This window comes from Vombatus ursinus, unplaced genomic scaffold, assembly GCF_900497805.2.
Source record: "Vombatus ursinus unplaced genomic scaffold, bare-nosed wombat genome assembly UNPS02014838.1, whole genome shotgun sequence".
In the NCBI taxonomy this organism is placed as follows: domain Eukaryota; kingdom Metazoa; phylum Chordata; class Mammalia; order Diprotodontia; family Vombatidae; genus Vombatus; species Vombatus ursinus.
In genome coordinates, this window is record NW_020954616.1 from 2,715,745 (window position 1) to 2,729,897 (window position 14,153).

Below are 14,153 nucleotides of genomic sequence, written 5' to 3' on the forward strand. Positions count from 1 at the left end.
AGAGAGAGAGAGAGAGAGAGAGAGAGAGAGAGAGAGAGAGAGAGAGAATATTACGTGCCAATGATTAGTGAGGAGGAAGGCTAGGTTGAAGTAGAGTGACTCCAGATCTTGAAATCAGGAGACTTAGTTTTGACTTCCATTTACAAGTTGTATGTCTCTATATAAGTCACTTCATGTGTTTAGACCTCAGTTTCCTAATATGTAAAATGTGGATGTATACACATTAGCTATAAATATCATGGGGGTAAAATGTGGGTTTGAGTCTGAGACTGAAGGATTAGAATTATTAGAATTATGTAGGGTTATTTCTGGAGAAATACGTCTTGCAGGGTAGGAGGGCTTGTATGGAGGAAAACAGGCAGGAAATCTTGGCTAAGAGGAGTAGCATAAGGTTGGAGGTAAGAAAGGGTAAAACTGCATAGGCATAAACCTGGTCACTTTACTTAGTTGGGGCAGAAAGTCTAAACCAAGAGGGTCACAAGAAATGAAAAGCATATGTGTGGGACTAAGGACTTAGTGGAAGCACTTTGAGAAGTGATCTTTTCCTCAGGTTGACAGAGAGAATGAGGGATAAATGCTCCTTTCCTTTTATGAAGTAATTAATATAAGTTCCAGAGGAGTAAGAGGAAAGAGACTAAGTGAAGTTGTATGATGTCCATCCAGATGGATGAGTCAGTTCCCAGGATACCTAGCCACCAGGCAGAGGTTCTTTTGGATGAATTTTTAGTCCCAGGAGTTAAAGAGTGAAGGGAGTTCTAGATCAAGTCCATTTGATCTTCTTTCTTTTCCCTATTAGATGAAAGGACTTGAAGATTTGTGAATTGGGAGTCTAAGAACCATTTTTCTCTTTCTAGGAAAGGACCTAATTGCTTCTCAGAGCCTGTTGAATAGGCACCAAGTCATCCTGGCTGACATTGCCAGTCATGAACCCCGAATTTGCATCATCACAGAAAAAGGAAACGAAATGGTGGAGAAAGGTATGGTGATGGAGGCTAGACACATCCTCATTGAGCCAGGGCTCTCTGGGCTAACTTTGTACCTCAGAGTTGGGAGGAACCTTAGAAGTTATTGAGTTAATCTCTTGTCCTAATATCTGCCACTAGGTGGTACGGTAGTTGGAGCTCTGGGACTTAGGTCAAGAAGACCTGAGTCAAATCCAGCCACAGACACTTACCAGTTGTATGACTCTGTGCAAGTCATTCAAGCTCTATCTGCCTCAGTTTCCTCAATTCTAAACTGGGGATCATAATAACACCTACCTCTCAAGGTTGTTGTGAAGATAAAATGAGATAATATTACAAAGCTCTTAGCACAGTGCCTCCACTTAATAGGTACTTAAAAATGCTTATCCTCTTCCTTTCCCCCTCCAATGTAAGAATCTCTTCTACTGTATCCACAACATAGGATCATCCAACCTCTACTTAAGTACTTCTCTCAGTGAAGAGTTCATTCTGTTGTAATACAACAGTAATTATTTAAAAGTTTTTTTTCTCCCTTTCATTAACTTAAATTGATCTCATATTTTCTATTTATGGTCTCAAATATATAGAAGTGGTCATTTGGGTTTACCTAGAGCCTAATCTCTCTGTAAGTTCTGTCCTTTAGAGTAAGGAACAGGAGAGAATAACTCTCTTACCTTATTCATCTGACTTATATACCTTCATATTTTTTAAAGCAGTTATTTGATCTTCATCCTATTCTCTAGATGAAGCATTCCCTTTTCATTGGAGTTTCTCAAGATATAGATTTTGGATTTGTTAACTACCCTGGTCATCCTTCTCTGAGCTTTCTCTAATTTGTCAGAGTTCTTCTAAGAATGCCTGGCCCAGAATTGAACACGATATTCCATATATGGTCTGACTAATGCACATTAGAGCAGTTATTTCTATCCATAATCGAGTCAGTAGGCCTTTCTTGTTCACTTGCCAATTTCCAAAAGATCAGGTTCTCCCAAAGACTTTTGAGAAGATTCCTAGTCATCCCACCCTGGTAAGATGACTTGTGATGATTCCTGTAGTTTTCCCATTCTTCATACTTGAGGGTCCTTCTAGAATCTATGAGGCTCACTCATGCCTAGCTATCCTCGAGCCTTATGACAAGAACCCTTTCAACACTACCTCCATCCTACAACTCCAGTGACCACTTATGCCACCTTGTGTTTACACAATAGATGATCTCCTTACAGTTTTGTTTTTTTTTTAATTCACTCTTGAATATACTTTAGGACTATCTGTATAGGTGGGAAGGGAACCATCAAATATTCCCTACACCCTGCTCTACAGGGCACTTTGCTGCAGATGATGTAGCCTCTAGGGTCAAGAGTTTGAATGAGAACATGGAGTCCCTTCGGGCCCGGGCTGCCCAGCGACAGCGTGACCTGGAGGACAACGTACAGTTCCAGAAGTACCTTGCAGATCTACATGAAGCAGAGGCCTGGATCCGTGAAAAGGAGCCCATTGTGGACAACCCAAACTATGGGGCTGATGAGGAAGCTGCTGGGGTAGGTTAGAACAGAGAGCCCAGGGAACTCCAACTAGATGGAACCAATCTCCTCATGTGGGTCATTCAGTTCTTAAGTGCCCTAAGGAATCCAGTGCATAGATAATAGAAAGAACAGTAGATGTGGACCACAAAGTCATGTGTTCATGTTTTAGTTCTGTTATTTCTATGCATGTTACTTTTGGCTAATTGCTTGCCTTCTCTAGGCAGGGCTAATTCTAGGCAAGGCTGGTAACAACTGGTTTTACAACTGGCTCCCTCAGAAAATATAATGCATGCAGGTACATTTTGAGATTTAATCTGAGTTATTGACATTTTCTCCATCACTTAAGCCCAGACAATTAACAAAACAACAAATTGAAACCTGATTTATAGCTTTTGCTGATTTCGAAGGTGCAAATTCTCACCCTGAAAATTTAACAATAGATTCTATGATTCTATGACTCCAGCTGGCTCCAGTATACCCCTGGATTTAGATCTCAGTTTTCTCATCTGGAAAATCAAGGGTTTAGACTAAATGATTTCCTAAAGTTCCTTCAAAGTGTAACATTCAATGATTCTTTGGAGATCTGGAAAGAATCTAGTTTAGTTTTATATATTTGGGAATACCTTGGAATCAATAGAATCTTTGGTGGTCTCTTAAAATTAACATACTCTCCTAAAAGGTCCTTGCTTTCTTCCAAAGGCTGTTGAAATAACTTGGTTGGGAGTATGTCAGATTGAAGATCTAAAAAGCCTTGAGTTTCAGAAGGATTTTTTTTTGTTTATTTTTGTTTGAGTGGCAGCATGGTGTAGTGGTTAGGGTACTGGATTTGGTGTTAGGAAGACCTGTATTCAAATCCTGTCTTAGCTATTTATTAGCTGGGTGGTGCTGGGCAATGTGACACTCAATGTGTCTGACTCAGTTTCTTCATCCTTAAATTGAGGGGATTGGACTTAACAGCCTCTGAGATTCTTTCTAGCTCTATATCTACGATGCCATAAGAAAATTTCCTTAGTGTCTTTAAGAGCTGGGGGAAGCTAAGGAGGCTCAGTGAATAGAGCACTGGCCCTGGAGTGAAGAGGATCTGAGTTCAAATCCAGCCGGACCCTGGGCAAGTCACTTAATCCTGATTGCCTACCCCCACCCCCAAAAAAAATCCTGGTCCTATGCTAAAGTCCCCAGATTATTCCTTTTCTTTCTTTCTTTTTTTTTTTGGCTGGGCAATAAGGGTTAAGTGACTTGCCCAGGGTCACACTACTAGTATCTGAGGCCAGGTTTGAACTTAGATCCTCCTGACTCCAGGGTCAGTGCTCTATCCACTACTCCACCTAGCTGTCCCATAGCATTTTTATGAAGTCCTTATATTCATCTGAATATACTTAAAACTGAAGAAAATATGTTGAAACTGTAATTTACTACTCTGAATCATATATTGAGGATTATGATGAATTTTGGCAGTCCAGCTTTCCCTCCTTCCCTTTCCCATCACCTCTCCTCTGTCCCATGAACACATTATTTTCCTCTCTTGCAGCCCCTGGACTCCCTCTGACAACTTTCTTTTGTTTCTAGGTTCTTCTGAAGAAGCATGAAGCCTTCCTGGTAGATCTTAATGCCTTTGAAACCAGCATGCAGGCTCTGAGGGAGCAGGCAGAGGCATGCCGGGTAAGTGGGAGGTGAGGGATGATGGGGATCTGCTGTCCTCCCAATGAGCAAAATGGGTTCTATTGACTACTGGGTCCTATTTGTCACTAGCAACAGAGCACCTGGTACCAAATGCCATTGGAACTCCTCCACCAAGATGGAGGCCAAGGGTAATGTGCTCTGCCTTCAAATATTCAAAGAGCTGCCATATGGAGGAGGAATTATATTAGCTCTATAGTCCTCAGCCCCAGAGGACAGAACCAAGACAAGTGGATAGAAATTGTATGGGCAGATTTAGACCCAATAACACAAAGACAACATTTCTTAAAATCAACTTTCCCCGAGTGGAATGGGCTTCCTCTGAAAATATTCAGGTTCTACATTGAGAAGCCTCCCAGTGTAGGCTGGATATAACCTCTTGCTAGGGATATTGCAGATCAGATCTAGTTCAGATGTAGGTTGGACTAGCCGGTTTCTGGGGTTCTTTTGACCTCTGAGCTTCTGTATTTCCTTCAGTAGCTCCTTCTTTGTTCAGGGGTAGAAAACAATACGGTCCCTGCCTATAAGGAACCCAGCCTAAGGGGAGAGATGGGAACTCAAAGGACATAAATATAAAAAAAATGACTGAGAGACAAACAAGCCAAGATGAGTCAACCAGCACTGATTGAGCAAGCATTATGTGCCCACCTCTGTGCTCTGGACCACAGAGTTTGCATAGAAATAAGTCTAAATGAATACCCTCTGGACCATAAAAAGATGCATTGAGAAGATACAATAATTGTACGATTGCTGCAAATAGAGTGAGGCAGGGAAGTTTGGGGAAAGGTTAGTCTTGAAGAGAATTTTTAAGAAGGGTAGGGACATGGTTGTTCCAGAGGACAGTCTCTGTTCCCACCTGCATTCTGAATGCCTAAATGCCTGGTAAAAGTAGGAAATAGAAAAAGTCTCTTGCCATGAGAAAAAGATGATATGTATAAAAGATAAATAAAAGATATCTTTTACAATGTTTACCTTATCTTCTCAAGTTTTTTTTTCATCTTAGATCTGAACAACCTCTCCTTCCTTCAGAAAATACATGCCCCATTCTCCCTCTACCACAAAGCTGAGAACCCAGAATTCTTGAACATACTAATTTAAAAGTCAGGGGGGGTAGAGATGACCAGTAGGTGGAGATGAGCTCTTTTCTATTCATACTGTCATCACCAAACAGCTATTAGAAATGGAGGATTCCAGTCACTATGACTTGGAATTTTTTATTGACCTCCATGTTGATAACACCTGGTTGAAAGTTTAATCCTACTCCACAAACAAAATAAAAGTCTAATCCTACTTTGCAGATAAATATGACTATTTGATTCAGGTCAAAAAAAGAGAAATTTATTGATGACCTCAGTTCTACACTACATTTGCTATTGGTATGGAGATGAGGGGATTGGATTTTGATGAGACAAAATGAATGGAAATAAAATAATTGCCCATAAGGCTGGCTAGATCTGTGTGGTACAGGCACATTAGAATATAAGCTCTTTAGGAGAAGTAATTGTTTCTTTTTTGTCTTTGTATGCTGGCTTTTTTATATCTAACATAGAGTTTTGCCTATAGTAGGCACTGTATAAATGTTTGTTGATTTGAAGCACTTCCATCTTTTGACAAACTTATTTGGCTTTGGATCACATTTAGCAACAAGCTGCACCTGTGGAAGGGGCTGCTCAGGAAGAACGGGTCATAGCTTTATATGACTTCCAGGCCAGGAGCTTCAGAGAAGTCACCATGAAGAAAGATGATGTATTAACTCTTCTCAGCTCCATCAACAAGGTGACATGCTTAACCCTCATCTCTTCTAGTCTCAGACCTAAGGGTCCCTCAGTCACCAGCTCATCTGGTGAATCATGTAGCCCCCATTTCTCTTCTTCTCTTTTCCAATCCCTTTACTCCTTTATCTCCTTCCATGTCTCTGTTTTTCCATGGTGTCATATTGGATAGTAGGGAGTAACAGGTGATTGCTTAAAGGGTTTACATTTTATTCCAATTCTTCATCTCCCCCAACCTGATATCCTTTCAAGAAATGAGTCTTGAAATGATACATGGACATTTATCTTGTATTTTCTTTCAAGAGATTGTTAGTGTATTGTAATGGTTGGTGAGTTGATGTTAAAACCAGGATAACATGGATTTGGGTCCCACTACTGACACATATTGGTTGTGTGACCCTAGTCAGGTCACTTAATCTTTCAGTGTTCTAGGCCAGTGGTATCAAACTCAAAGAAAAATGGTTCCCTGTGATCCATATTGACTTAGAAAACCACAAATTAGCATTATCTACCTTGTGTTTTTATTTATTTTGTTAAACATTTCCCATTTATATTTTAATCTGCTTAATACTTAGACAACTCTCTTAGACTATAAATTGTTAACCTGAATTAGCAGAAGGAACTCCCTTGTTCCTTCTTGCCCAGCCCCACCACCCCATTACCTTATACCAATGAAATGCTTTGCCAGTCACTATTCCTATTTATTCTTGAAGGGTTTTTGTAACTGATATTCATTCATCTTCACAAATCTCTAGGACGGAAGGAGGAACAGAAGGGTCTGGGATTTACTAAGAAGACAGTGGTAGGAAGAACAATGGAGTTAGAGCCAGGGCATCTGGGTTCACATCCTGCCTTTCGTACTTGCTGTGTGACTCTTGATGTCTCCCTTAACCTTTCTGAGCTTCAGTTCTCTCATCCATAAAATGGGGATAGTAAAACTTATTCTCCCTGCTTTGTGATTATTGTGAGGAAAACATCTTGTGCTGTATAAATTTGAGCCATTGGTCCTTGGCTGAATTTAAATGGTGAGTAGAGGTCCCATGAACCTAGAAAGAGACCTAGGTTTTAAATCAGAAGAACTAAGTTCTTGTTTGAACTCTGTCACTAATCAGCTAAGTGGCCTCAGACAAGTGACTTTCCTTTTCTACCAAACAAAGTAGATGATCTAGTTGACCATACAGACATTTTATGTGTATGAGAGCATACATTTTACAACACTTTCCTCAAGGAAACAAATTAATTTATCAACCAAAAGTTAAATTTCTGGGCCTCAGGGTAGGACCTTTCCAGAGAGTATTCACACAAGTGTAAAGATACAGTAACCAACATTTTCTTAGGATATTGGGGAAAATGAAAAGCAGCTGGCTAATGACCTTTTCCTTTGCCTCTCATCCTAGTTGCATCATTAGTCTTATAAGCCTTAGGTGTCAGGAAGTCTAGCCCAATGCCCTACCTCATGGAATTTGACCTTCCTTCCACCAGCAGGTTTGCCCCATTTTGTGGAAGACTCTCTCTAAGATCTAACAACAGATTTGTCTTATTCCTATGAGGTTTAATCCCAGCTCAGGGTAGTTTCCAGTTACCTAAGCCACATAAGGACTTTTAGAAATGGTGTTGACAAGCTAGATTGTATTTGAATAGTGATCACCACCATGATCAATAGACATCAAACCATGCAACAAGAAGATTTGTTGAAGGGACTAAGGCTGTTGAACCTAGAGAAGGTAAAATTCAGGGTATACATAACAGCTATCTTCAAGTATCTAAAGGGCTCTCATACAAAATTGGCATTAAACTTGTTCTTGGCCTTAAAGGGAAGAACTAGGAACCATGTGTATATGCTGCAGAATCAAAAGGACTCAATATAAAGGGGGAAAAAAGCCTAAGAATTCGGGCTATACAAAAGTGGAATAGGCAGCCTCCCAAGGTAGTGATTTTTCCAGTGCTAGAGGTCTTCAAGTGGATGCTTGAAGACCACTTGTCAATACTGTGGACAAGATTATTACTCAAGTGGAAATGTAAACATTCCCTTTAAACTCAGAAATTCCATGATTCCATTGTATTCCACCCAACTCCCCTCTTGAACTCTTTGAAAAATGAAAAAAAAAGAGTAGGCAAATGCTCAACTGTATTTTGCTTACCCTGGCTAATAGATTCTGCCTGTCGCTGGAGATTAGGATGCTCTCCAACTATGTCCCATTTGGTCACTTTTGTTAAGAGCTATGTGTGGGATTTTGTTATTCTTCCAGGACTGGTGGAAGGTAGAAGCTGATGATCACCAGGGCTTTGTTCCAGCTGTGTATGTCAGGAGATTGGCCCGGGATGAGCTCCCCCGGGCTGAGCGGCGGCGACGAGAGGAGCCAAGTGACATTGCCCAGCGCCAGGAACAAATTGAAAACCAGTAAGACTTGAGGGATTGAGATAAAGTATCAGAAAGTGGGCAGAGATGACTCCATACCTGTATCTAATATGCCTATCCTGGATATGGTTGAGGAGCAGTATTCCACTCTGGGCCTTATTTCTAACAACGAACTAAAACAAACAAACAAAACCCCATTTACTGACTATTTATTATGTGCCAAACATTGTGTTAAGTGGGAGGGATACAATTTAAAAGGCAAGCCAGGCCCTGTTCTCAAGGGTGCTTCTAGGTGGCTCAGGGGTCTTTGGCATACAACACAAGATAGAGTTGACATCTGCAGCAGCTTAATTTGGGGCAAGAAGCACGTGGGGCAGGGTGGTGGTAGTGGTGTTGTCTTGTGAGTGTGTTTTGCAGGAGACCTAACTAAGGTAATGAAGGATCATGGGATAGTGGCTAAATGGTTTGACTCTCTGAATCCTAGGAACCCTAGATTCAAAACCTACTTCTTTTACTAGCTGTGTGTTCTTAGGTTAATTATTTCCTCCTCCTCTAGAAGATGGTGATAATAACACCTGTAATATAGTCTCATACTTGTAGTGTTGTTGTAAGACTCAAATGAGATCATTTATGTAATATACTTTGAAAATGATATATGATACATGTATGTGTCTATGTATATATACATATATAATATATATGTCCTATGTATATATATACATATATAATATATATGTCAGCTAGTTACTATTTAAGTACTTTTATCATCTTTGACTGTATGTAACAGTGGCCATTTATTCTGTTTCTTCTCCTTTCTGTCCTTCCCTCTTTGTCTTCTTCTTTCACTTTTACCTTCTCTTTCTTAACTCACCTTTCCCTCTCTTTTTCTTTGATTCTTCTTACCTCTGTCACCACCTTTTTTGTTTGTTTGTTTGTTCCCCTTCCCCAGGTACCATTCCCTCCTGGAGCGAGCAGAAGAACGTCGGCGCCGCCTCTTACAGAGATACAAGGAGTTCTTGCTAGCCTACGAGGCAGGAGATATGCTGGACTGGATCCGAGAGAAGAAAGCAGAAAACACTGGGGTAGAATTAGAAGATGTCCATGAGCTGCAGAAAAAGTTTGATGAGTTCCAGACGGTGAGAAGAGAGCAATCTTTATACCTGGCAACCTTCCCCAGGCTTCCCATTGTCTCCCTCTGAACCCCCCGACACACACACACACACACACACACACACACACCATTTCTTCCCTACAGAAAGGTCCTCAGTTCATTTCATAGGCATTGTCAACACCAAGAATAGATGGACCATTCATTCATTCTGATTGCTTTAAGGCTTCCTCTCTCTCTCTCTTTCTCCCTCTCTCTCTCTCTGTCTCTGTCTGTCTCTGTCTGTCTGTCTGTCTCTCTCTCCCTCCATGTTTAATCTATTCTCAATCCTTCAGATTCTACCTTTGTCCCATCTCTTCCATATGCCCTCTTCTCTCCTCTGACACTGCTACTGCCCTGGTCCAGGACCTCAATAACTTCACCTCTGGATTACTGCAGTAGCCTTTGAGTCAGTCTTCCTGCTCCAAGTCTCTCCAATCCAGTCTAATCTCCACTCAGCTATTAAATTTACCTTCCTTAAGTGAGGGTCTGATCATGCCATGACCTAATTCAATAAAGTCTGGTGACTCCACTCCCTATTATCTCCTGGTTCAAATATAAAACCCCCTGTTTAACTTTTAAAGGCCCTCATAACCTGGCCCCTTCCCACTTATTCCATTCTTCTTACACCTTATTCTCTTTAATGTATATGAACTGGTTTCCTTACTGTTCCTCATTCCATTTCCTAATTCTGCTCATTTTTCCTGGATGTGTTCCAAGCCTGGAATTCTCTCTCTCCTCATCTCTGTCTTCTGGCTTCCCTGGCTTTCTTCAAACCTCATTGAAAATCATGCCTTTTGCAAGAAGCTATTTCTAGTCCCTGTAATATGATTCCTTTCCTTCTCCAATTAACTCCAATTTATCATGTTTCTATCTAGTTTGGAAATATTTGTTTTCATGCTGTCTCTCCCTATTAGATTGTGAGCTCCTTGACAGCAGGGTCTATTTTTAAAATTTTCTTTGTATGCCTCAAACTAAGCACTTAGCCTGACACTTGGTAGGCACTTAACAAACGCTTGTTGACTTGGCCACAAAACACTTTTTGTAGTTCAGCAATTCAAGTTCCTGAAATTCCGTTGGAACTTTCCTGCAGGCCTCTTAGGGGGTCATTATCCCCAGTTTGAGAAGCAAGATTGTAGATAATCATTCTAAGTCTGAGCTGAGGGAGAAAGAGGGAAGTCTGAGTTCCTGATAAGACCTAAAGGTAATCTCTAAGCCCCTACTAGCTTGTACTTCCTTGTGGTCCACATCCCATCAATTTCTTTTACTATCTTTCTCCTAGATGAGTCTACACATGGGCAGACCCTTGGGAAGGGATAAAGCTAAAAACAGGGCCATACCTCTTCTCCTTGAGTAACTTCATACCCTCATTCTTTGTTTTCTTCCAGAATCTGAAGTCCAATGAACCTCGACTAAGGGACATTAACAAGGTGGCTGATGATCTTCGTTTGGAAGACCTTTTGACTCCACAAGGAGCTGAAGTCCAGCAGGTGAATGATGTCACTCTCTTCTTACTGATCCTTGCTCCTTTCTCTGCTCTTTTTCCTGTTTCATCCAGACTAGGCTCTTTTGTGTCCTTATTTCTCCCCATCTCACTCATTTTCATTGTACAGAGGACAATCAAGGAAATGGGGAAAGTGGGGGGGCCCAGCTTGGAGCTAGGGTAGCACTGGCTGGTGGCTAGGTGTCATTAGCTTTGATGGTGATTGGGATAATGGTAGTGGGCAGGACTGGGAGTCATTTCAGGATAAGTAAGAAGAAGCCCAACCCATTTTTGATTTCTCCATTGTTAAACTGAATTTACTAAAGCAGATTCTCAAACAAGTGTGTTTCTAAAGCATCCACCATGCCAAAGACCCCATAGCTAGAGGCCTTGCATTCAAAGAGTCCATAGCCTGATTGATCATTTTGAACATGTTGAACGTACATGCATGACATGATTTAAGAACATTCACTAAAGAAAGCAGATATAGAAGGTGCAAATATAGTCCATAAATCTAAGATAAGAGTGATCCAAATGGGATGATGTTAATCAAAGCAGGCTTGGTGGAAAAGGTACTTTTTGTTCCAGGTTTTGAAAGAGAAAGGATGGTGAGGGAGGGGAAAGTTAAAAAGAAAACTAATTGACCTGGATCTGTGTTTAGAATAAAACCAAAAAGTTATCATTTGATTCTCTGGCTGGGTACCTGAGCTGTTATAAAGCTGCAGAAGACAACTCTCTCTATATTTGTAGGAAGAATGGAGAAAAACCTACATATTTCCTACAGGGAATATCCACTTATTTCCTGTGCTTTATCTTTGTAGAGAGATTCAGAATTTTTCTTAGGGTAAAATATTGAACTCTACCTACCACCAATAATATTTTCCCATGCATTTTTCAGAGATTTATAGTTGAGTGCCTTGAATACAGGGTCAGCAAATTCTCCCAGAATTTTAGCTCAACTCTGCAATCAAATGATGTCTAGGAGGGATAAGAAGAGACTTCTGTATCTTCCATGGTCAGAGAATATTTCTCCATAACAAAGGGGAGACTCAAACACAGAGATTATTCAGGGAGTTTGATTCTGGAAGAGAAAACCACGAGAATAGTGATAATCAGACCCTCTTCTTCCGTCTCCCCACCCCCACACAGAAGCATACATCAAACTCTATTTATTTTCCAGCTCATTTTCACAGGATTGAACTGAAATGTAGTTTGTCTTCCCTCTCTTAGGAGTTAAATACCCGCTGGGACTCCCTGCAGAGACTTGCAGAAGAGCAGCGCCTGCTGCTGGGCAGTGCCCATGCTGTCCAAATGTTCCACAGGTAAGGACTTCATTTTTTAATCCTGAAGGTAATCCTGAAAGTAGCATTGACTGGGGACTTCCAAAGGAAACTCCTCATAAGACAGTAGTTATCCCCTCCATAGCATCATTTTCTCACTTATTAACATCACTTTCTCAACTATTAGTATCTCTTTTCTCTCTGTGATCTGTTAGTCTCAGGAAACAGGAAAAAATATAGAGGGAAAGTTGAAAACCAAATGTCTATTTCAGGAAGCTGCCAGCAGAGGGTGCCAGATACCACACTGGCTTTGCAGCTGTCTTCAAGGGGAAAGGGGGGGAAATCACTTTATTTTAAGGGCTCTTACAGTGATTTCAGACACTGGATTCATTTGTTTTTATTTATTCTTGATCCCATAGTACCACAGGAGGAGAAGCACAGGGGTATAGTCACTGTGTCCACACAACTAGTACTTTGAATCTGCAATACTCAGCTGGAACTTAGTACACGCTGACTTCACTGTTAATTATCTATACTTTATCTATCTATCTATCTCTCTAATCCGTTTTCATGGAACTGTCTGTGCATATCTATGTATATGTGTGTGTGTGTGTGTATGTATGTATGTATATCTCTATCATCTATCTAATCTGTTGTCATGGGTCTGTCTGTGCATATATATGTATATATGTGTGTATAAATACATATATGCATATCTCCATCTCTCTCTCTCTCTCTCTCTCTCTATCTATCTATCTATCTATCTATCTATCTATCCATTATTGCTGAATGGACTGCAAGCCTCTCGGGGTAGGGCACTATATCTCTTGTGTCTTTGTATCCTTTGTGCCTAACACAATGCCCTATAAATAAATAGAAGACAATTAGTACATGCTTATTAAAGAGAGTAGTAAGATCCAAGGAGACACTTTGGGACAGATGAACAGAGAGGAGAGAATTATAAAATCAGAATGTTGAAGCAGAAAGCAGAAATCATCTAATCAAATGTCCTTACTTTAACAACAATAATAACAGCTAATAATAATAGCTACAATGGTAATTATAATAAGAAGGAGAAGGAAGAGAGGGAAAGAAGCATTTATTAAGCACCAGTACTATGTGCAGCACTGTGCTAAGTGCTTGAAAAAGATCTCATTTGATTAATAACAATTAATAATACAAATACAATACTTTGTGGCTTACAAAGCAATGTGTATACACTATCATCTCATATACTCCTTACAACCTTATGAGCATTATTATTTTCATATTGCAGATGAAGATATAGAGGCTCAAGGTGGTTAAGTGATTTGCCCAAGACCATAGCTAGTTAGTGTCAGAATCAGGAATAGAACTAAACTCTGAATTACTGTTCTGTGATCATTTCCTGGGAGAGAAGCACTTGGGAAGGCTCAGTGTACTATGGTGGAAGGAGCATTGATCTTGTAGCTAGAAGATCCAGGTTTAAATTTCAGCTCTGCCACTTACTACTTGTGTGACCTGGGGCAAGCCTCAGTTTCCTCATCTGTACAATAAGAAGGTTGACCAAGATGACCTCTTAGGTCCCTTCCAATTTTAAATCTGAGATCCCAAGAGATGGTAAGAAGCTTTCCAAAGGAGAGTTCATATTTCATACAATAAGCAGTGGCAGGGGGAGGGGCGTTAATTATGCATTTCTCCTCAGGATAGGTTAACTCTTTGTAGTACCATAGCATAAACCCAAACTTTGCTAGGTTTTTGCTTGCTCTCCTTTTTGAGCTCCTCATTCTCCCACTCCCCAGAGATGCAGAGGATACCAAAGAACGCATTGAGAAGAAGAGTCAGGCCCTGAAGGCTGCAGACCCTGGCTCAGATCTGTTCAGTGTTCAGGCACTTCAGCGTCGCCATGATGCTTTTGAGAGGGACCTGGAACCTCTTGGAGAAAAAGTAAGCCAACTCATGTTCTCACTT

General features: G+C 40.6%; 1 protein-coding gene across 1 annotated transcript in view; it reads left to right on the forward strand.

Moving 5' to 3' along the window:
- SPTA1 (spectrin alpha, erythrocytic 1) overlaps nucleotides 1-14,153 on the forward strand; it is a 100,946-nt gene that overhangs the window by 25,917 nt on the left and 60,876 nt on the right. Inside the window, exons 17-25 of the mRNA XM_027840081.1 lie at nucleotides 855-977; nucleotides 2,283-2,500; nucleotides 4,052-4,144; nucleotides 5,804-5,938; nucleotides 8,184-8,335; nucleotides 9,243-9,429; nucleotides 10,829-10,930; nucleotides 12,154-12,245; nucleotides 13,985-14,129. Of these exons, the coding sequence (XP_027695882.1) occupies nucleotides 855-977; nucleotides 2,283-2,500; nucleotides 4,052-4,144; nucleotides 5,804-5,938; nucleotides 8,184-8,335; nucleotides 9,243-9,429; nucleotides 10,829-10,930; nucleotides 12,154-12,245; nucleotides 13,985-14,129 (1,247 nt within the window). The remainder of the gene's footprint in view (nucleotides 1-854; nucleotides 978-2,282; nucleotides 2,501-4,051; nucleotides 4,145-5,803; nucleotides 5,939-8,183; nucleotides 8,336-9,242; nucleotides 9,430-10,828; nucleotides 10,931-12,153; nucleotides 12,246-13,984; nucleotides 14,130-14,153) is intronic.